Below are 22,967 nucleotides of genomic sequence, written 5' to 3' on the forward strand. Positions count from 1 at the left end.
GTGCTGTTTAAGCAAGGGAAAGCTATCAAAATTGTGGCTTTTTTGCACTTGAATCAATTGACTCAATGCCTTGGGGAAAAAAATACAGGAATCTAAAAACCTGATTTTATTACAACACATATGCCCATTATCCACTGCCTGCCATTTCAGTTCAAGAAGCAATAACTTCTCGGCCGATTTGGGAATTATGTTGTAGATAAATGAACTATTTACCCATGGACAATCTACTCCCCCTCCCTCCCTATGCATACGTGCCAGTGCCGGTAAAATAAATTTTAAGTCATAATTGGAATTATGAATAAAAACAGGGATAAAAACTGCTGGCTAGCATTTATATTACACGATTGATGCGCAACCCCTCTCACAGTACTACCCCCCGAGGATAGTTCCTGACACAAATGATTATGATCTCTTACTTTCCCCTTACCCCCACGTTTCCCGTTAGCCCCCTTATCCTCCTCCTCTGCAAACTCCCCCTTACAAACCCAACATATTTTTTGATTTTTAATCGCGAGACGATCCTTTGCAGACAGCACCATTGGATAATGAGTATTTCTCAAACGAGAAATAGCACCATTAGCCATGCCAATCAGTTTAGTCAATCCCTTGACCATGCACTCATACTCATCTAATGTTTCTGATAGTTGTCACAACTGCATGGTGCTAGAATTGTATCTTTGTGCAGTAGCGCAGGACGCTGCAATAGACTGATATTCTTTGACTCGATTTGTACATTGTGGATCATTCACTTCCACGATCATAGCCTCACAATCCAAGGATATTTTGTTGCACTGGAGACGGGTGTTCTGGAAATTTTTGAATCGTAAAATGGCCCTATCCCCTGAAACCGTTTCCACTGTCTGGTAGCCGTGCCGTCTACAATGCTTCATATGATCCCGTAGTTTCATATCACTACGGAATTGTGAGAGGCATGTTGGACAGTAGAAACGTACCCCTAGATCCCTACCACCACCCAGAAGTCTACTATTGTCAGTGATAGGGTTAAAATGCCCGATTGTGTTCGGTTCACTAGGTGGCGTGTATAGTAACCAAACACAGTGTTAAACAAAATAAATTGACGATCCCCGGATGGGGAAGACCACCCCCTTCTTGATAGAGCGAGTCCCATCTTCATAGTCTGTGTCGTATTGAACCACAGTAACATCGATATTTAAATGAGTATGAGCACTTTCAAGAATGTCAATATCTCAAAGCACTACTGGGTATTTTACTTCTAAGCATGACTACACTACGATTGGGAAAGGGAACGCATCCTACCCTTGTACAGCCCAATCGTCTAAATTCATCTTACTAGCGTCCCCAGCTAGAGGCTCGAATGCTGATATGAGGAAAGCATACCGGAAACACTTTTGATCTGTTTCAAAACAGATCCTCTGGACACCTTGACCACATTCTAGATCTGGATTATATTTTTAAACTGTACCCGTGGCCCAATGCTCCCCTCTTAAAATAAAATCTTTCTTAAATTTACATATATTTACGCTTAAATTTTCAACAAAAAGAACTAGAGACCCACTCCCATTTTCATTAAAGTTCTCGAGATGCATTATAATTTGATAGACCCAATCGATGAAAGTACCCTCAAAATTTTCCAAATTCGAATAAACCAAACGCATCTCGGAATGTACATAATGATAATAAACCTCACTTTTTCCCTCATTGAAATAAAACACTTTTAGAACAATGGAAACCTTAATTGACTCCTTCCCCCACAATTGAATTGGATTCTTCAGAAGTGCAAGAATTTTATCTACATATGTATGCACAATTTCTATAGTGTCAAAAACACATTTTCCCCCCCATTAGTGTATTAAAGGGGTCCCCAAACGTTGCAGTGAAAACAACTATATTATTTAAAATTCTGTTGGTTAATCGAAAGTCGGGGAGAGTTGTGACCCCCTCCCCCGCTGGGTGAATTCCCCCAACCCCCACTTTTTCAAAAATATCTGGGGTATGGGAAGCCACTTCAATCGATTGAAGTAGACTCGTTAGGGTATCGGAGGTTGGAGGAGGAGGGTTCCCAGTTAATTCGTTTGTAAAATCGTCTAAAATTTGCAAGGTATTTTGGCTCAAGTCTACCAGCTCAACTGTGCTATTATCTAAATTAAAAAGAAAATCATCTAAAAACTCGTCAATATTAAAAGGTATTTCAATGCTATCGTCCCATTTTAAATTGTTGGGGGGCTCCACGTTTGTTTCCTCTCCTCCAACTGACGAGCAGGGAGGAGATTGCGAGTATGGAACCAGGGCAACCTGTAAATGAAAAAATAGCTTATTTTCATTGTTTTCAAATCCTCCCCTACTGTTTAAAATTTGGATTATTATTGACGTATTATTAAAAACGTGCCTAGTAGTAGTAGTATTAGTAGTAGTAGCAGCAGTATGTACATAGTAGCATTCGGTTATTTCACTTACCCCCTCAACTATCGATAGTCTGAAAGTTCCAATTCCCAACTTCATATATGATATTTACAATGTAAAACGCCGCTTTACATAGAATTGACAATTTGATTTTGTTCAAACAACTCCACCCCTTCCCAATTTCCACTATTTAACCCCCCCCCCCGAGCCAGTCATCGTGGCGCTTCCCCCAACGCGTCCCGGACACGGGGTGCAACCCGGTGGCCCTTCCATGACCCGGGGCGCATCCCCCGGCGCTTCCCTAACCTTGCCACCACAGCACTTCCCGGACCCATCGGCTCCACGGCTCCCGGCCATTTACATAATGCCCCAAAAAAGTTGAAATATTTCTAATTCCATACAGGTTCGGTAAACACATGAGTTTAATTATGGAGGTTAGATGAACGAGTTTGAACTTCAAAATGCTGAGAACCATTAAGCCGCTTTCCCCACACACTTCTTAGGCATTATACCGTTATGTTTTGACATAATGCTCTACGCGCGAGATTATAAATAATTTTGGCATCTCCTTTCCCCTGTTTTGTTTTACATTAACGGTTTTAGTCAATCAAGGTTTCAAAGGCCTTTGCGTAATTCTGTGTTTTCTGAAATAGCGGAGAACAAATTGTCTGCAAAATTAATATTAGGACATTGGAGTTCTATATTCTATGTAGGAGTGAAACATGGCACGATAGAAATATTCAGTGTAAATTAGAACGATAATATGTGACAGATGGGATAATCTCTCTCAAAATTAGGTGAAAAAGAGCAGTCGGTGTTTCAAAGGTACCTAAAAATATATGTGTTAGCAATAGAGAAAATAGTAAAGATTAGAAAAAATAGCATTTTGAGTTTCAAAGGCGGTGATTATTAATAGAAATTACCTAAAAATATTCGCTTATGAAATATCGAAGAGATAGCAAAGATTAGAAAAGAGTGGTTTCTTTGCAAAAAAAAAATTACATTTAGATATCTCCGAGGGAGATAAATTTAAAACAATGGTTGGGGGGGAGGGGTTAATATACCGCTGAGATATGTTTATATTGGGATGGAAAAAGAAAAAAACATTGGAAGAAATAGATAGGTAGGAAAAAATGCTTACATTTGCATAATCCGTCTGGGCTTTAGCGCCCGAAGGACCAGGTAACGTGTGTTGGAGGGTGGACGGGGCGGCGTCGCAATGTTCTTGTGCAGATTGGACTGCGATGTTATGGGATTGCATAGATGAGCCGGCGGGGTTCACCATATTATAAGAAGCCACCCATTCTCTTTTCAGTTTTTGACCGGACTGTATGGGGGCTGGCAGTGATGGCTGCACTTGGGCCGACAACACATGTATTGGGGTAGGGCCAGCATACTTAATAATGGATGGTCTTGGCTCATCCACTCTCGCTTTCTTAGCGGGTGACGGCGACAAGCATTCTTCATAATTGGTCTTAAAAAGAAGAGAAAAAATTAGTATCAAAATAATTTGCCCCTTTTTTACAGAAAGAAATATATTAGGCTTAGAAATCAAACGTTTTTATTAGACAATCAGTAGTCTATGGCCATAGGATAGGAATCATTGTTTCTATTTTTACCATTTAGAAAAAAATTAAATGTTCCGGTCTATAGGCTTTAAATTAGATCGTTAACCCAGCATCCTATAGGCCTATATTTTGCAAACATAGGTTAAAATGCTATTCAATTTATACATAATATTAGCTACATGCAACTCCCAAAGACTTTTCTAGCCCTGCACTGTTTGTTTTCATTTTACACTGATGGCGGTAGAATTGAAGGCATTGCCCTCCCACATTACATGATTTAATTACAAGGAAGATGTTAGAAGCAATGTCTTGCCCCCTCCCCCCTTTCACATACTGTTGTATATATTTTGTTCAACTTTATTTGTAAATAATCTCTTTCACCGGTTCTCCGACAAATACATGGCCCTTACTTTTAATGCGAAGAAATAGTTTGTTTTCATTTTACACTGATGGCGGTAGAATTGAAGGCATTGCCATCCCCCTTTACATAATTTACTTACAACGAAGCTGTTCGAAGCAATGTATTGCCCCCTCCCCCCTTTCACATAATGTTCTAAATATATTGTTAAACTTAATTTAAAAATAATATCTTCCACCGCTTCTCCGACAAATACAAGGTTATGAAACTACAAGCTTAATATACAGTAATCTCTTGTTGCTTAAAACTGTTTTAATTTGACAGCCAAAACAAAACCCTTTGACTAGACGGATAGCGTGAACACACCGGAAAAAGGGTGACAGCTAATTATAGGCCTCACATTGGAGTCTTGTGTCAAAACAGAGCGGCATTTTCATTAAAAATTGACAGAAGTCAGTAGACACTTTAAATCACATTAGAGAAAGGAATACAATAGAGAAAATTCAAACTTTAACGAAAAGATATTTATTTCTTTTTGCGAAATTTTGATTGTAAAACAGTGGGGGGGGGGTTAGGTTTCGAGGGTGAAAAGAATATATTTTGCGTTTTTCATTGATTATAATGATGTTTGTATGGTTTGGGGAGGGGGGGGTTTGGTTTTGAGGGTAAAAGAAAATATTTAATTTATTTAATTTTGACGGAGAAACAGTGCCCATTGACTGTGGCTTCTGCGTTCGTAAACACATATGAAAAGGGGTGTAAGCTAATTTTAACCTCGCGTAGAGCATTATGTCAAAACCAGAGCGGCATTTTCATTAAAAATTGACAGAAGTCAATGGTCGCTTTTAGCTAGGATATAGAAGGAAGGAATTTAACGAAATGGTATTTCTTTTTGCGAGAATTTGGGATTGTAAAACAATGGTGGGAGGGGGTTAGGGTAAAAAGAATATATTTTATGTTTTCCATTGATTATAATGAGGTTTGTATGGTTTGGGGGGGGGGGGGTTGGGGTAAAGGAAAATATTTACGTTTTAGCTGAATATAATGGAGGATGTCCAAGGAAAATTCGTTTGAAATTAAAAATGAACTTACATTGCTAATTGAGGCTGTCAATGCTTCTAATTCATCAAATTTATCCATTGTTGTTTACACAGTGTCAAAATACTTTCTGATAATTGAATCACATTGCATGTCTGTTATATACGAAATCTCAAGGGCGAATTGTTATGTAATAGGGAAATCATATGTAACAAGCCCTCTGTTCGGTTGAGATGGAGGATGTAAGCGACTCGCTGATTGACTGAGAAGGAAACACGTGATCCAACTGTTTCCGGGAAACTCATAACATTGAACAATTTTATCCACAACAACAAATACTATTTCTGGATCATAACATTCGCCTCGAGCAACAATAACAAATACTATTTCTGGATCATAACATTCACGATCGATTACGCAATCAAGTTCTCGGAAATTCACTTCCCCCTCGAGTCCTAGATCAATAACATTGTTCCCGTTAGAATTCAATGCGCATGTGCAACCTTCCTTCCGGAGTTATTACACAGAGAAACATCAAATAAATCAACCTTGGAAAAAGAAGTCATTGACCCCATTAACCACGTGTTCTCCCTAGGGAGGCTATGCCCATATATGGAGCCCTGTCAGTATTCTATGCCCATATAAGGAGCCCTGTCACGACTGGTACCCCCCATTCTACTTACGTGTATCCAGGTTAACATAAGGCCTAAATGTAATATCTCGGGAACAGCTAACGGTTTTACGTTGAAATGTTCAGGATATGTTTGCTGAGAATCTTGAACTAAATAAAAAGGCAGTATGTGTATCCAGGTTGTCAAAAGGGTGGATATGTGTTATCGCAGAAACGGCCAAGGGTCTTAAGCTGTAATTTTCAGAACATGCCGAGGGGGATACTGAACTACATTAGAAGGCACTATGTGAATCCTGGTTGTCGAGAGGGTCTATCTGCAACGTCTTCAAAATAACCAAGGGGCTTTCAGTAAATGTTGGGGGGGGGTTGAATACAGTCCAAAGGCACTAAATGCATCCTAAATGCACTATTGCCAGGTTGGCAATATTGCGTATGTGTTATATCTTAGGAACTCACAGGGAATGTTGACAGGGTTGTTGAACTGTATAAAAAAAAAACATCGTAAACATAGGTTGTCAAAAGGGGAGGTTGAACTAAATTGAAAAACATCAAGTGTGCCTAGGTTGTCAAAACAGAGTTTGTAAAATATCTCAGAAACAGCTTATGGTGTCAAGTTGAAACTTTCTTTGAAAATTTTGAGATTTGTAAAACCAAATCAAAGGAATCTATATGAACCTAGATTGCCAAAAGCGCACGTGTGCGAAAACTCTGAAAAAGCTAAAGGCACTGAAAGCTGCGTTGAAGCTTTCTGGGCATGTTATTGGGGACGTTGAAATAAACAAAAATACTGTGTATGCATCTATGTGGGTCTTATATACAACTCTTCGGGAAAGACTAAATGTATTAAGTTTAAACTTTCAGCGTATGTTGAGAGTGAAGTTGAACTGAATAAAAGGACATTATTTGCATCCAGGGGGTAAAAAGGACATTTTGAAGTTAGCTGTCAAAAAGACAAGATCAGCATTGAAAGCGTGTATTTAATTATTTTTTTTTCGTCTAAATGAATTGCATCGACTAACCTAAATTTATCCACCAGTATTGGTTGAACGTCGTTGAAGTAAGGATGCTAGGGTTTTTTTTTTTTTTTTTTTTTTTTTTTTTTTTTTTTTTTAGGGAACTTGTGTATTATACGCCAATCAAGTGCTCCATATAATTAGAACCTGCTTCTTTGACGCTCATCCTAACGAAATATCACGATGAAAATATAATACTTTAGAAACAAATTTGAGCTATATATTTGCACATTAAGGGAGGTGGGGTAAAGCATGGTGGGTCAGCATGCAGAATATGCTAGGTAAAATTATATGCATATTGTGAAGTAAGAATTATTTTCTAACTTCAAACTGTCCAAATACTTTACCAACAACCCCCACCTGCCCCTAATGTGCAAATATATAGCCCAAATTGTATATTTTCCATCTATTCTGTCACTTCTCTTTGTCTTATCTCACGCTAGGCTGAAAGAAACTAACGAAGAAGCTGATTGTTCTCGAGTTTTAGATGGTGTAAACTAGAGTGGCGTATAATACATAAGTTCCTTTCTTTAGTTTTAATAGTCCTATTTTAATGTAAGTTTCTGTTTTTGTATTTTCATTTGTGTTATGCAGAGGACAGCCCTTGGACATAGGGTCAAAATATTCATTTAAAGTTTGGAATTCCGCTATCCTACGGAAAAAATTCCCTACTGTTCTACTTGTTAATTTATTGTTTATGATTGAAAGGCAGTGTGGTCTTCGTCGCTATGTACTGTTTTAAACTTTTCATGTGATTCTACAGAGATGTTGGAATAAATGTCCAGTTTTGTATTTAGGTTGTCAAAATTGCGCATCTGCAATATTTCAGTAACAACTAAGGTATTAAATTAGAACTTTCAGAAGAAATTTAGGGGGGTTTGGAACGAAACGAAAGCTCACTTTGTGCATTCAGGTTGTCTAACGAGCTTACCTACAATATCTCAAGGGGGCTATGAGTATTAAGCTGAAAACAATGTTGAACTATATCTAAAGACAGTACATGCATCTAGGTTGTCACAAGCCCTTATCTATCGTATCTTAAGTACGGACAAGGGTGTAAATTACCGGTTCGAGGGACCGAGGGACCCGGCAAAAACTTTGAGGAAATATTGGATCGGGAGGTGAAGTAGATTTAAAATATGAGTTTCTGGGAGTAACGAGAGCTTCTCAACAATAACAAGTTTTTGAAAAATAATTATTTGTATTGATCATTTAGAGTAAAATATTATCTTCTGTATATTGATTTGCTAAAAAAAAGTCCAGGCCTTGAATACATCTAAATTAAAGTTTTAGAACTAAAGGAACCTCAACTAGAAACAAAACCGGTTGCATTCATTCTTGATGTCCTATTTTTATTTTATTTTTAAATAACAAATCACCACTGGTTTTAATACATGATCTCAAAATGAATTTACTTTAACAGATAGACAGTTACAAGTTACAAGTTCAATGGGATTATTAACAAATGAAAATAATAAATCACACATAATCAAAATACTCAGTCCATTCCTGGACGCCAAGAACCAAAATCATTACAATTTAACATAATACGCTGAATTGTCACTACTCCTATTCTCAGACACAACCATACCTCTCATTTACCAAATAACTAAAACTATTACCTTCCTGATTCTTACCCTCAGGGGAAACCACCCCGTCATATTTAAAAATCATAATTTTGTAATTTAAATTTACTACTTACATTTAATTCTATTTTTTTTTTTTTTTTTTTTTTTTTTTTTTTAAGATTCTTTTTAAGATTTTTTTTAAGATTTTTTTTTCTAAGATTCTTATAATGAAACGGTCAAGGGTACATCGAGGATTTTTGTTTAGGATGGCTTTAGTCGTACAGACGGCCAAAATTATGCTAGCTTTATATTAATTTATCTGAATAATATCCCCCAACCAATCTATTCAGACTTCTATTCTTCAGCTAAAATAAAAATTTACTGCAAATTTATGTCCAAAATATAAATAGAAAGCTAAAATATTGACTCTTAAGTAAAAAACTGGAAATAATCCTACAAATACTTCATTTGTTAGCCAATAACGAAGCAATTTCAAATAAAATGAATTGTTTTTTATTCCAGAAAAACAGGATTTTAAAGAAAGATAACTAGCTACATTGAACCGACGACGAACACAAATAAAGTCAAATAACAATTCAAGCTCAAAACAAACAAAAATCACTATCAAACAGTCCCTGGTAATGAACTGTAAGTAAGGAGAAATGCGGCTCAATAGTAGCCGAAACTCTAAGAAATAGAGTCTTAATGACAATTGACACATCCAAAGAATTGAAGTTTGATGCTCATAAAATATGTAAAATTCAGCAAGTTTAATGCTACCCATCAAAATTTACGAGCCTGAGAATATTTGCCCAATTTTTAAAAAGGCAACATCCCCAAAACATCAAGTGATCTTAATGAAAATAACACCATCAGATTGAGAATCAGAAGACCCCTAAAATCAAACTTTAGCGTAAAGAGCGAGGTATTGAGGAGGGGCGAGCCCCCTTATATACGCAATAATTTATGTTCATTTTAAGTTTTAATGTCGCTCCTTACTTTCAGTTGCGTTTTTATTCAATCAATAAAAAAGAATGAGACTTAAAACGAATGGAAGTTAGCAGGAATAATTAAGTCAAGTTTAGAATGAGCAGATACTACCTCTAACAGGCGAAAGTCTTAAGTCCCTAAGGCTTCTATAGACCAGGGTGTCATTTGCGCATTACTGAAAACAAAATATGTTTTAAATGTTGTCTCATTTATGAAGCTAATGAATCCGAAATTACTGAGACTGCCAGGAATGAATATCACTATATATTAAAATTTCAATCTACCATCCACTAGCTATTTTCAGTAATTAATCGAAAAAAAATCACGAAAAGATTTGTTTTAAGAAAAGTAAAGGGCCATATTTAACTTAAGGCCAGCAGAAGTTAAGCCCTTTAATCGGGACTAAATATTATAAAAAATAAAGTCGTATAATAATTCAAACTGAAATCGACCAAAATTATAATTAAAGAATAAATGAAACCCAAAAGCAGCAGAAGTTCAAATAAATAATCATATTGAAGATAGTAGAAACTGATGTAGATGAATAAATATATTAAAAATCTAGCAAGAATTAAGTTGAATATTGTATCCAAACACAAAATGAACAAAAATCACTATAAGAAGGAATTTAGTTACTGCCCCCTCCCCTATCCTCTAACCGTAAGGGTTCTAAAGCCTATTGCCCTTTTTGTGTTTTGTTGAAAACTTTTTGGATTTTCAATAGTGTGCTTTGTTCTTCATAACATCGACAACAAATACAAATAAACCACTATAATAATCAAGATGACCGGAGAAAACTCATGAAAATAAACTGAATATTAAACATGTAATGATATAATTCCTGGAAGCTGAGAATTTCAAGATCTTTTTCACTTTAATTTCCAATTTTTGAAAAGTATAAATACAATAGCAATGCGTAAAGTAGTTTTCAGTAAAATGTAGATGACACAATGGGCCATAGAGCTTTTACAGCTAGAGGAAAGAGAAGAGGATAGTAACTAAACTCCTGGTTGAAATAATTTTCGTTTGTTTTGAGTTTGACCAGAATATTTCAATTTGATTTTTCAATTTATTTATTCATCTGTATGAGGTTCTATTATCGTTGATATAATCATTTATTTTAATTTCTCTTCGTTTTGTATTTTATTTATTCTTTAATTAAAATTTCTGGTCGTTTCGAGTCTGAATTATTGCAGGACTTGACTTCAGCTAGCCTTAAGTTTAAAATGGCTCTTTATTTTTTTTTGAAAACTTTTTATTTGCTTAGTTGTCATTAGCGTTTTTATATAAATTGCAACATCCCCCTTAACGTCCCCTGAACGTTTCAAATAAATGTCATTATCTGTTCCTGAGATATCGCAGATACGTCTTTTTGACAACGATAATGTGCATATTGTCTTTTAATCGAGTTCAAAGTTTACTTTAGCATTCTCTGAAAATTGTAATTTAACACCCTTAACCGCTCGTGATATTTTCACCTGTTGCACACATCATTTTATTTAGATGGATGTACATAGTAGGGTATCGGTTTGTTCAGTTCAGCACCAGCTTTCAGTTCTTTCTAGATACCATTCTCATCCTAATATATTGCACCTACGCCCTTTTGATACCCGTGATGCATATAGCTATATATAAATTAAGTTCATTATTTCCCTCAACATTTTAACCCTATGAATTTAAGCTTCTGTTTAATACACTTCACAATTCCGGAGATACTACATACCTGCCGTTTTGAGAAACTGGATGTGTAGTGGCCTTTTAATCCCGTTTAACATCCCCCTTAATATTCCATGAAAGTTTTAACTTAATACCCGAAGCCGTTTCCGAAATTAATATAGATATGCCCAGGTGCCACCTTATAAACATACCCTGACAGTTTCAACTTAATGATCATGCTCACAGCCATGCCTCAGATATGGATGATGCGCCCTTTTGACTATCAGCATGCGCATAGTGTGCTTTGATTTTTTTTCAAAATCCCTCTGATTCCTTGAAAGTAGTGAAAACTAGATGTAGTAGCAGTTGCAAGCAGTCACGGTCATAAGTTGTCGCTGTTGCAAAAGATCAAAGTTGCAGTCGCAACCAGTCGCATTTGCAGCCACGGTAGCAGTAGTAGTAATATTAGTGGCCCTGAAAGCTTGAAGTCAAACCCCATAGCACTTCCTAAAATATTGTACATTCCTAGCGTGAAAAAACAGAGTGTCTTTCAACTTAGTTTAAGATTCCCCTTAACATTCCGGAAGTCTTGCCTCAACACTCATAGTTTTTTTCGGAAACACCCACAATCCCTGATTGAATAATTAACAAACCTTACCGGAAAGCAGTGGGGGCTTGGTATCTCCAGAAGCATAGTTAATAGACATTTTGACTATGTTCAATAATTTTTTTTTCTCAAATCATTCTTTTTTTTTTAATCAAAATTTTTATTAGTGTTGAGGAGGGGCTATTGATGATATTGATGATCCTCTGTTTTGACAAACTGTATGCAAATAATTCATTTTGATCAAAATCCCCCATCGAAATTCCCAAAAACCGTCGGAAACTTTGTGTTTGATTTTACACCCAGTTTGTTTTGATTTTGTGCAACATACCCATCAGGAATTCTTGAAAGTAATCGTAAGTAAAAGTAGTCAGCAGTAAAAGCAGTTTTAGTTGCCCTGAAGTAGTCAGGTTAATACCCTTACCCGTTCCTAAGATGTTACAGATTTTTGATAATGACATGTCACAGATACCTTTATGATAACTTGGATGCGGTTAGTGTCTTTTGGTTTACTTCAAAATACCTTTCAACTTTCCCCGAAATTTCACCTTAATGCCTGGAGCCTTTTCGAGCACACCCTGGACATTCCCTTCCCCACCTTCAACATTCCCCTCTGTCCCAATTATAAATCCCACATGTAAAAAATTAACAAATTATATAATCTGCATTGATTATGGCATCCCTGGAGGCAAAATTGTTAAACCTTGTGTCGATTTTGAATAATGTAACTTTTTAAAAATTCCATCAATGTTAAGATGGTATCTAAAATTGCAAGAGGGTGGACTGGTTACCCCTTGATCCATTTTCAAAACCCCCCTCAACATGCCTTTCAAGTTTCAACTTAACACCCTTAGTCGTTCCTTAAATATTGTTGTTGTTTCCTTTCAACAACCCTCTTGCACATGTCATGTTTTGGTTTTGTTTGACATACCCCTCAACCCTTTCTAAAAGTTTTATCTTAGCTTGTGCACCCTTAGCCTGCTTGGAAAGGGTTTCACCTTAATCCCCTTAACCTCTTCGGATACACCCAGAATCAAACATTTTAATTTTCCTAAAGACCAATTCTGTATGTAAATTAAATAAAAAAAACAAGTTTTTTAAACTGAAAGTAAGGAGCGACATTAAAACTTAAAACGAACAGAAATTATTCCGTATATTAAAGGGGATGTCCCCTCCTCAACGCCTCGCTCTTTACGCTAAAGTTTTTTATTGTTTTAAAAAATAAAGTTGTGAGACAGAGTCAAACTTTTGCGTAAAGAGCGAGGCGTTGACGAAGGGACAGCCCCTTTCATATACGGAATAATTTCTGTTCGTTTTAAGTTTTAATGTCGCTCCTTACTTTCAGTTTAAAAAACTTGTTTTTTTTATTTAATTTCTGATCGTTTTTTACTTAATGCAGCTTTTATTTTGGCTCACCGTCATTGAATAAGTAAACAAAATTTGCATAAAAATGTTACTTTTCTTTTGCTAAATGGATGTCTCTAAATTTGGTTATGACGTAATTTACAAATTAACTTACGTAACCCTAGTCAATACCTCGCTCTTTACGCTAAAGTTCGAATTTTGTTCCAATTCTATAAAAATGACCCCTTAATAACGAAGGCCGTTAATTAGAATAAATAGCTCTTATGAAAGTACTAAAAATATTTGGCTTAAAGAGCGAGGTATTCACTAGAAGGTGAACCCAATCATATAGCTAATATGTTTTGTTCGTTTTAAGTTTTGATGTTGCTCCTTACTTTCAGTTGAAAAACTTGTTTTTTTATATTTAATGTCTGATTTTTGTTTTAAATAATGATGGGAAATCTGGCGCCCCCTTCATAGCCATGTCCCTTCCCCCATGACAACTTCCTTGATGAAAAGATCCTCCCATATAATCCCCCACCCACCCCCACCCCCCACTACCAGAAAAAATTCCCCCTGAAATCGTTTGTATACTTCCCAATAACCCATACTATATGTTAACATTGGGTAAAGTTCATAACTTTCAGCCCTCCCCCTGGGGGCTTCGAGGGATTAAGTCATCCTAAAAGACATAGTTATAATATTTTTCCAACCATACTGAACAAAATGGCCATCTCAAAATTTTGATCGTGTGACTTTGGGGAAAAATGAGCGTGGGAGGGGGCCTAGTTGCCCTCCATTTTTTTTGGTCACTTAAAAAGGGTGCTAGAACTTTTAATTTCCGTTACAATGAGCCCTCTCACGATATTCTAGGACTACTGGGTCGGTACGATCACCCCTGGGAAAAAGAAAATAAAAAATAAAAAAAAAAAATAAATAAACACGCATCCGTGATCTTTCTTCTGGCAAAAAATGGAAAATTCCACATTTTTGTAGATAGGAGCTTGAAACCTTTACAATAGGGTTCTCTGATAGGCTGAATATGATGGTGTGATTTTCATTAAGGTTCTATAGCCTTTAGGGGGTCTTTAGCATTTTTTTCAAAAATCAGCCAAATTTTCTCAGCCGCTTATCTTTTGATGGGTAACATTAATCTTCATGAGACTTATATATTTGAAATCAGAATTAAAATTTTATTCTTTTGATGTATCTATTGGTATCAAAATTCTGTTTTTTAGATTTTCGGTTACCATTGAGCCGGGTCGCTCCTTACTTACAGTTCGTTACGACGAACTGTTTGACAATGGGCATATTGCAGAATCTATAATCCTTTCCCCTGGGGCTGTGGGAGGCATGATGCCTGGACGCAAAGATATTATACCTTTTGACTAGTTTAAACAAAATTACAACTTCAAAATTTCGATCAGTGTTTAGGAGAGGGGTGCATACAAAGGGCAAGGGGGCTTATTGCCCTCAGATGACTCTTAAATGTATCAATGAAAAGCTTGAAAGCTTGAACTCAGTACCCTCAGCCATTCCTTAGATATTGCTGATATTCCTATCCGACAACCAGTAAGCACATAGTGTGTTTTGGTTGTGTTTGGCATTCCTCTCAACGTTTCCTTAAAGTTTCACCCTAATACCCTAAGCCCTTAGGGAAATCCAAGATCAAATATCCTCTAGTCTCAATATAGAACCTATGTGATAGGAATGGACAACTTGCATAACTTACTGCCCCTACCCAAGGGGTGGTGGTTTTTTTTTTATCAGCCCCTAAGTTATAGTTATTTTACTATTGAAAATTTCAAAAAAATTGTTATCTCAAAATTTTGATTGGATAAATTTGGAGAAAAAGGGCGTAGGAGGGGGAGGCTGTTTCGCCCGTTTTTGAAAATCAGACAAATTTTCTCACATTTGTAGCTTTTGATGGGCAACATCAAAACTTAATCTCTTTTATATATTTGAAATCAGAATAAAAAGCCAATTCTTTTGATGTATCAACTAGTATCAAAATAATGTTTTCTTGAGTTTCAGTTACTGTTGGAGCTAGTCATTCCTTACATACAGTTTGAGTATTTTTGATAACTGTTTGATTATTATTTGATTTCATTTCTGCTCGTCTTAGGTTTAATGTCCGCCCATTACTCTCTTTAAAACACTTTTTTTGTAAGAGAAGATTTTAGGTATGAATTTTTGTGGAGGAATCCCCAGGCAGCTTAAACGTCGTCAATTGTCGGCACCAAGTTGGGCTGGTCAGACTATCAGCTTGATCAGTCTTGAGTACAAGTCAGTAAGTGTGGAAGAGAGCCAGTGGATGTTTTATAGGTTGGGGGGTGTCCGAAGTATCAAAAATTATGTTTTTATGCCTAAATGTTTTTAGAATTCAATGAAACTTCAAATCAATACAGAAAAGAGGGTGGGTGAAGGGGGTAAAATTCAAACTCTAATCCCTCTTCGTTATCACGATTATTTTTAGACGAAGATTATAATATGGGTGCAGTTAGATGATAGGTCCCCCTCTTTTTGCAAAAATATTGTTTGTCCAATATAAAAGATTACATTCATATGCTTACCCGCATTAAAGCGAATGGGGTGGAAGGGGGTGGATCATAACCGTCACCAGGAAATTTTTTCACGAGAATGCCACCAGGCGCTTTGACTTTATGAATATTCAAGTGGGAATGTTTCTCCTTTTCTTATTTTTGTAAATGTGTTTTTGTTTCCCAGGGTGCCCTGCCATCCAGACCACAATAAATTATCCCTTACAATAAATTAAATAAATTAGTAAATCCAGTTCATACTTTTTGTGGTAAACCAAATGTGTTTTCCCTTACAATGTATACAATATTAAATGCATTCATTACTGATACAGACTTTGATTCATTCCCTTCAATCTAATTTAGTGCCTTTTTTCAGAGAAGCTGGGCCAGGAATTAATAACCCATGCTCTAATAATCGGCTGTATCTGTCTCTGTGCTGCTGTGGTAGGTGGGATTATTGTCCTGTTCATATTGAAAAGACTGTTCAGATCCAAGAAGAACACAAGTTCAGCAGTTTCACCAGTCGTGGATAAAGGTAAGAAAACATTGTATAATAAATTATGTTGAGATTCTACAATAGCCTGTTTTGCTTTCTTCTTTTCTTTCTATTGTTGTATGTGATGGTAGCCCATTATATCCCTTCAAACAATTGTAATAATTGCTCTAGAGGACTTAAAGGCAGAATTACGAGAATAAAATCTTGTGCAAACCAATTGCTTGTTCAACTGCTTGCCGGGTCAAACTTGAGATTAACAATTATGCCTGCGATTTTAAATATTGATATATTGATGATATTGATGATAAATATTTTTGGCTCATAATCACTTAAAAAATACTGGGCTGAGAAATGTTTAAACACAAAGAGGGTTCTAAGTGGGGAGATTCGCTCTATATTCTTCCCATCCTCTCCCAGATTTAGAAAAAGTGGCATGAAAAAAACTAAAAAAAGCGAAATTGCTCCCACCTTTGATTTTGAAAAGTAGGCTACATTTTGTTTATGTCTTGAAGTAAAATAGAAGGAAATTCTTTGGCCGTCCCTCCCCCTACACTCGTGGATCGGCATACCTGAGTACGAGTACGAAACTCGAGGACAAAAAAATAAAGTAAGGTAATACATACTTAGTAAAGAGTAAGGTAAAACTTAGTAAAGAGTCAGGTAAAAGGAATACTGTAAACTAGTGATTAAGTATACAATTCAATATGAAAAACGTTTCATAATTTTCGGGGGTGAGGTTTTCGTAACAGGGAATAACTATATCAAGTACTTATGCCAATTAACAAAAATGTGTACTTCCCATCCCACTCCTCTTTGTCTCATGCACCGTCATAAGTCTTAACTACATGATTCCACCCATATTACCCGCATTTCTTGTGCAATTTACTTGTTTTAATTTATTTTTTTAAATCTCCGTTTCGGAATTGTTAGCCCCCAATAATCATTTCTTACGTACGTGTCCAATCTATTTAGTTTATATATTAGATAAAGACGGAAACTCCACTGCCTTTCCATCATAACGACAAACAACAAGTAAAACAAAAGGGATATCTTTGAAGCTTGCTCAAACCTCAAATGAACATTTAACCTTATATCCGAGGGATATCCTCAGCAAAACACATACAAATAAAATGAGGCTTACAGTAAATTGCGATCTTTAAAACAAACATTAAAAATCAAAACAGTCCCAGAAGCCTTCAACCAGGTTGAATTCCTGATTGAACTTCGTTGAAGTAAGAACTCTGGGACAGTTTTGACTTATAATTTTAATTTAAAGGTCACATTTCACTGAAAGTCTTATTTTATTTATACGTGTTTTTCTGAGAACAGCCCTTGTATGTGGAGTCGAAATATTCATTTGAGTTTTGAGTAAATTTCAGTGTCGTAAACAATTTTTATTGTTTTTCTTCTTGCTTGTTGTTATAGTTGAAATATTCAGAGAAAAAAGTGCTTCAAACAAAATATCCATCCAGCCGTCAGTCAGAAATTGAATTAGCGGAACTCCATTAGCCCAGATGTGACAGTGTATCATTTTAGCTTTCTTTTCTATGAAACAAATCTTGGTCACGGGGCGGGTCTAGGAAATTTTCCCAAGAAGGATTCTTTACATAGTGGTAGCATTGTGATGATTATATAGGAAGGTTCTACTTGGAAATATTTCGCTAGATTTAAGGTGCTTTTGCTTGTAAATTTACAAAAACTTACGTTTATTGATGAAGACTTGGCATGGATTCTGGCATTTCTTTATGGCTGGTGATTCGGTTACGCTGTTTTGTCCTAGGTAGCTGGACAGATGGGTAAGGTGAAAACCTCTTTCAAGTACACATTTGTCTAAATTGCTGGATTAGGACGACAGTTTTTTTTTTTTTTTTTTTTTTTTTTTTTTTTTTTTTTTTTTTTTTTTGCCAAGTAATTACCTCTTAAACATAATAAAATAGCATTTATATTTCTAAAAGCTATTACAAGCTTTAAGGGAGCCAAATTTACCATTGATATCTCAACTCTTCCAGGAATCCTAATATGATTTTTTTTTTTTTCCATGAAGAGTACTACAAACTTCTAGATGCAGACATCTAGGCAATGCAGGCCGTTTTAAACCTTTTGAAGTGACTGAGGAAGCTATAAGCTTAGGCTGATACTTTTAAGTACAAATTTCAGTAGTTCAAGTGCAGCTAAGGGCGTAAACTCCCGCTTAGGTGGAACAAGAGCACTTAGTCAGGATCTTGGTTTAGAGGACATGCGACATACCGTGGTAGAATGAAATTCTCTGTAAATGTGTCGATTACTTGATAAAGTTTTTTTTTTGTGCCTACTAGCTCCTGCTTATTCTAACTATCAAGTACTTTTGACATTTAATAAGAGGATAAGTGTGTTTCTTTTGCAATTCATCATATTCGCAATGATAATTCAAAGCATATTCTTTCAGTCTGTTTTTAACATATTTATTCATGTGCATTATTTTCTTCTCTTTTTGTTGTTCTATTTTTATTTTATTTTTCTTTTTCTATTTTTTCTTTTAGATTCTCCACACTTAAATATACCCCTTTGTTCGGTTCAAGACCAAGGCAAAGAAGTCCAGAAGTATGTGGTCACGAATGAAACTGACTTGTAATAAGAGAAAAGTTCAAAAACCTGATCTCATTTTCGTGTGATAAATTTGTTCCTTTTTTCACCTTGTAAATCTTGTTTTTATCTGTTTTTATCTTATTTTGTCATCTGTTTTTTGTATAAATCTTGTGTTTTACCAATAACTCGTCATTTCACAGTTTGTAGTTTAATATACAAATGTATTTTGCCGTATGGAAGATCAGGTAAACTGCTTTCTGTAGTTTTGTGGTCCAAATAAATGTTTCTCTATCCAACACAAAATTTTTTGCAAACCAGGCTCAGAATACCTTAATAATTTTCCAAAACAAACCATCAAATATGAACCAAAAACGAATTTAAAGAACTCTTCTTCTGTCTTATTCCCCTTAAAATTGCACTGTCTTGGGTCCATCCGAAAAAAGGTACCTCCCATGAAACACGTTCAAGTATCAAGGACAGTAAAAATGAAAATTGGTTGTTTCAATTAGAAAACGTATCAGAGGCAACGTTAAAGCGTTGCCTATAGTAAAGGCCATGCGGCTCCAATGTCTTACTATTTTTTTTCCAGAGGCACTTCACATGGAAGGGGTCGTCCCATAAACTTCGGAGAGGGCTCATTCGATCGGAAATTGAGAGTTTTAGTGCCCTTTTTAAGAGTCAAAAGTAATCGGAGGGCTAGTCCCCCACGCCCTTTTTTTACCAAATACATCCAATAAAAATTTTGAAATTGTCATTTGGGTAAAAATAGTTCACAGATCATATAACAAAAACTCCTGTGTCCAAACAACCCCCCCCCCAGGGCCCGGGGAAAGGCATTACAAGTTATGCACTGGGGGGAATATATGGTTCTTAAGAAAATAAATGCTCGTATAAACTTAAGAGAGGGCTCATTTGATTGGAAATTGAAAGTTCTAATTCACTCTGAATAGTCAAAAGAGATCGGATGGTATCCAGTCCCCCACGCCCTTTTTTGCCAAATGCATCCGATAGAAATATTGAGAAAGCCATTTAGTTAAAAATAGTTCAAAGATTTAAAACAAAAACTAAGGTGTCGACATAACCCTCCAAGGCCCGGGGGAAGACGTTTTAAGTTACTCCCTGGGGGAATATATGGTTCGTATGGAAGGAATACTCGTATAAACTTCAAAGAGGGCTCATTTGAATAGCAATTGAAACTTCTAGTTCACTTTTTAAGAGTCAAAAGAGATCGGAGGGCAACTGGCCTCCCTCCTATACGCCCCTTTTCCCTCAAACCCTTCCGATAAGAACTTTGAGATAGCCATTTTTTCCGAAAAATAGCTCAAAGGTCATGTAACGAAAAATCCAGGGTAGACACAACCCCATAGGGCCTGAGAGCAGGTGTTGTAAGCTATGCCCTGGAAAATATATGGTTTTTATGGAAGGAATGCTCGTATAAACTTCAGATAGGGCTCATTTGATTGGAAGTTGAAAGTTCTAGTTCAGTTTTGAGAGTCGAAAGCGATTGGAGGGCAACTAACCCCTCCCCCAACCTGTTTTTCCCCAAATACACCCGATAAAAATTTTGAGATAGCCATTTTGTTAAAAATAGTTCAAAAGTCAGATACCAAAAACACAGGTTTTTACACAACCCCCAGGGCGCGGGGGGAACGTGTTGTAAGTTATGCTCTGAGGCATATATGGTTTTTGTGAAAGGGATGCTCGTATAAATATCAGAAAAACAACATAAAAAATGACGATGTCGACACAAGGCCCAAGGCTTGGAGGGTAGGCGTTGTAAATGTTTTCCTGGGGGCATATACGGTTCTTATAGAAGGAATGCTCGTAAAAACTCCATAGGGGACTCATTTGATTGGAAATTAAAAGTTCTAGTTCACTTTTTATGAGTCAAAAGACCTCAGAAGGCAAGTAACCCCCCCCCCCCCTCACACCCTTTTTCCCCAAAACTAAAACGACAAAATTTTGAGATAGCAAATTGTTTAAAAATAGTTCAAAGGTCAGAGAAGAAAAACACCTGTGTCGACGCAACCCCCCAGGACTCGGGGGCAGGCGTTGTAAGTTTAGCTCTGGGGACATACATGGTTATCATGGAAGGGATGCTCGTATAAACGTCGGAGCGATCACATTTGATTGGAAATTGAAAGTTCTCGTTCACTTTTTAAATTAAAAAGAGATCGGAGGGCAACTAACCCCCTCCCCCTCCACGCACTATTTTCCTAAAACCCATCCGACAATAACTTTGAGAGAGCCATTTCTTTAGAATGGTTCAACGATCATATGACAAAAACTCAGGGGTTGACACAATCCTTCAGAGCCCGGGGTAGGCGTTGTAAGTTAGGGGCGGGGGACATATATAGATATTATGGAAGGGATGGTCTTGTAAACTTCAATGAGGGCTCGTTCGATTGGAAATTAAAATTTCTAGTTCAGTTTTAAGAATCAAAAGAGATCAGAGAGGAACTGTCCCCCCACGTGCCTTTTCCGGCAAATGCATCCGACAAAATTTTTGAGATAGCCATTTTGTTAAAAAATAGTTCAAAGGTCAGATAACAAGAACTCCGGTGTCGACACAGCCTTCCAGAGGCTGGTGGCAGGTTTTCCAAATTATGTCCTGGGGGCATATATGGTTCTTAAGGAAGGGACTCTTGTATGAGCTTCATAGAGGGCTCATTTGAATGAAAATTTAAATTTCCAGTTCAATTTTTAAGAGTAAAAGATATCGGAGGACAGGAAGTCCCAACGTCACGTACTTTTTTCCCCAAACCCATCCGATACAAATTTTAAGATAGCCATTTTGAAAATAGTTCAATGGTTCGATAACAAAACTCCGGTGTTGATACAACGCCGCAGGACGTGGGGGGCGGGCATTGTGAGTTATGTCCTGGGACCGTATATGGTTCTTATGAAAGGGTTGCGCGTATAAACTTTAGAGAGGGCTCATTTGATTGGAAATTAAAGTTCTAGTTTTAGTCCCCTTTGAAGTGCTCCTTTGAATGAACCCTAAAGGCCATACAGCTCCAATGTTTCATTATTATTTATTTATGATTCTTTTTTCCCAGAGGCAGTTCGTATAGAAGGGTTCGTCGTATAAACTGCAAAGGGGACTCATTCGAATGGAAATTGAGAGTTCTAGTGTCCTTTTTAAGAGTCAAAAGTAGTCGAAGGGCAACTAGCCCCCCTCCCTCCCACGCCCTTTCCCCTCAAACACATCTAATAATTTTGAGGTATCCCTTTTGTTAAAAATAGTTCAATGATTATCTAACAAAAACTCCGGGATTTACACTAGCCCCCAGGACCGTGGGGCAGGCGCTGTAAGTTATGCTCTGGGGACAAATATGGTTCTTATGGAAGGGATGCTCGTAAAAACTTCAGAGAGGGAACAATTCAGACGGTCGTTTTGTTGAAAATAGTTCAAAGGTCAGATAAAGAAAACTCCTTTGTCTACAAAACCCCACAGGACCCGCGGGCAGGCATTGTAAGTTATGCCCTGGGGACATATAAGATTCTTATGGAAGGGCTACTCGTATAAACTTCTAAGAGGGTTCATTTCATTTGCAAACTGAAAGTTGTAGCTTACTTTTTAAGAGTCGAAATTAGTCGGAGGGTAGCTAGCCTCCCCCCCCCCCCACGCCATTTCTCCCCTAAACGTATCAGATAAAAATTTTGAGTTAGTCATTTTGTTAAAAATAAATCAAGGGTCAGATAAAAAAATTTCTTGTGTCGACACAAACCCCCAGGACCTGGAGGAAGGGATGCTTGTATAAGCTTCAGAGATGGCTCATCTGTTTGTGAAGTCGAAGTTCTAGTTCACTTTTTAAGAGTCAAAAGAGATCGAGACCAACTAGTCCACCCCCTCCACGCCTTTTTTCCCCCAAGTGCATCAATTAAACATTTTGAGATAGCCATTTTGTTAAAAATAATTAAAAGGTTAGATAACAAAAACTCTTGTGTCGACACACACACCCCCAGGGCCCGTGGGCAGGCGTTGTAATTTATGCCCCGGGGGCATATATGATTATTGTGGAAGGCATGCACGTATATACTTCAGAGATAGCTAATTTGTTTGGAAAGGGAAAGTTTTTGTTCACTTCTTAAGAGCCAAAAGATGTTGGAGGGCAACTAGCCCCCCCCCCCCCGACTTCTTTTTTTCTGAAATACATCAGGTAAATATTTTTAGATAGCTATTTTGCTAAAAATAGTTAAAAGGTAAGATA

The 22,967-nt window shown here is 36.8% G+C and overlaps 1 protein-coding gene across 4 annotated transcripts in view; it reads left to right on the top strand.

Annotated features, from left to right (window-relative positions):
* The window catches only part of LOC148949805 (synaptogenesis protein syg-2-like), a 302,236-nt gene extending 282,942 nt beyond the window's left edge, over nucleotides 1–19,294 (top strand). For all 4 annotated transcript variants that reach the window (XM_089093104.1, XM_089093107.1, XM_089093105.1 and 1 more), the window contains 2 exons: nucleotides 16,069–16,227; nucleotides 18,708–19,294. In XM_089093104.1, the coding sequence (XP_088949230.1) occupies nucleotides 16,069–16,227; nucleotides 18,708–18,799 (251 nt within the window). In that variant the 3' untranslated portion in view covers nucleotides 18,800–19,294. The remainder of the gene's footprint in view (nucleotides 1–16,068; nucleotides 16,228–18,707) is intronic.
* Nucleotides 19,295–22,967: the final 3,673 nt, after the last annotated feature.

This window comes from Artemia sp. Qi Xiang Cuo, chromosome 8 (genome assembly GCF_049724085.1).
Source record: "Artemia sp. Qi Xiang Cuo chromosome 8, ASM4972408v1, whole genome shotgun sequence".
NCBI lineage: Eukaryota > Metazoa > Arthropoda > Branchiopoda > Anostraca > Artemiidae > Artemia > Artemia sp. Qi Xiang Cuo.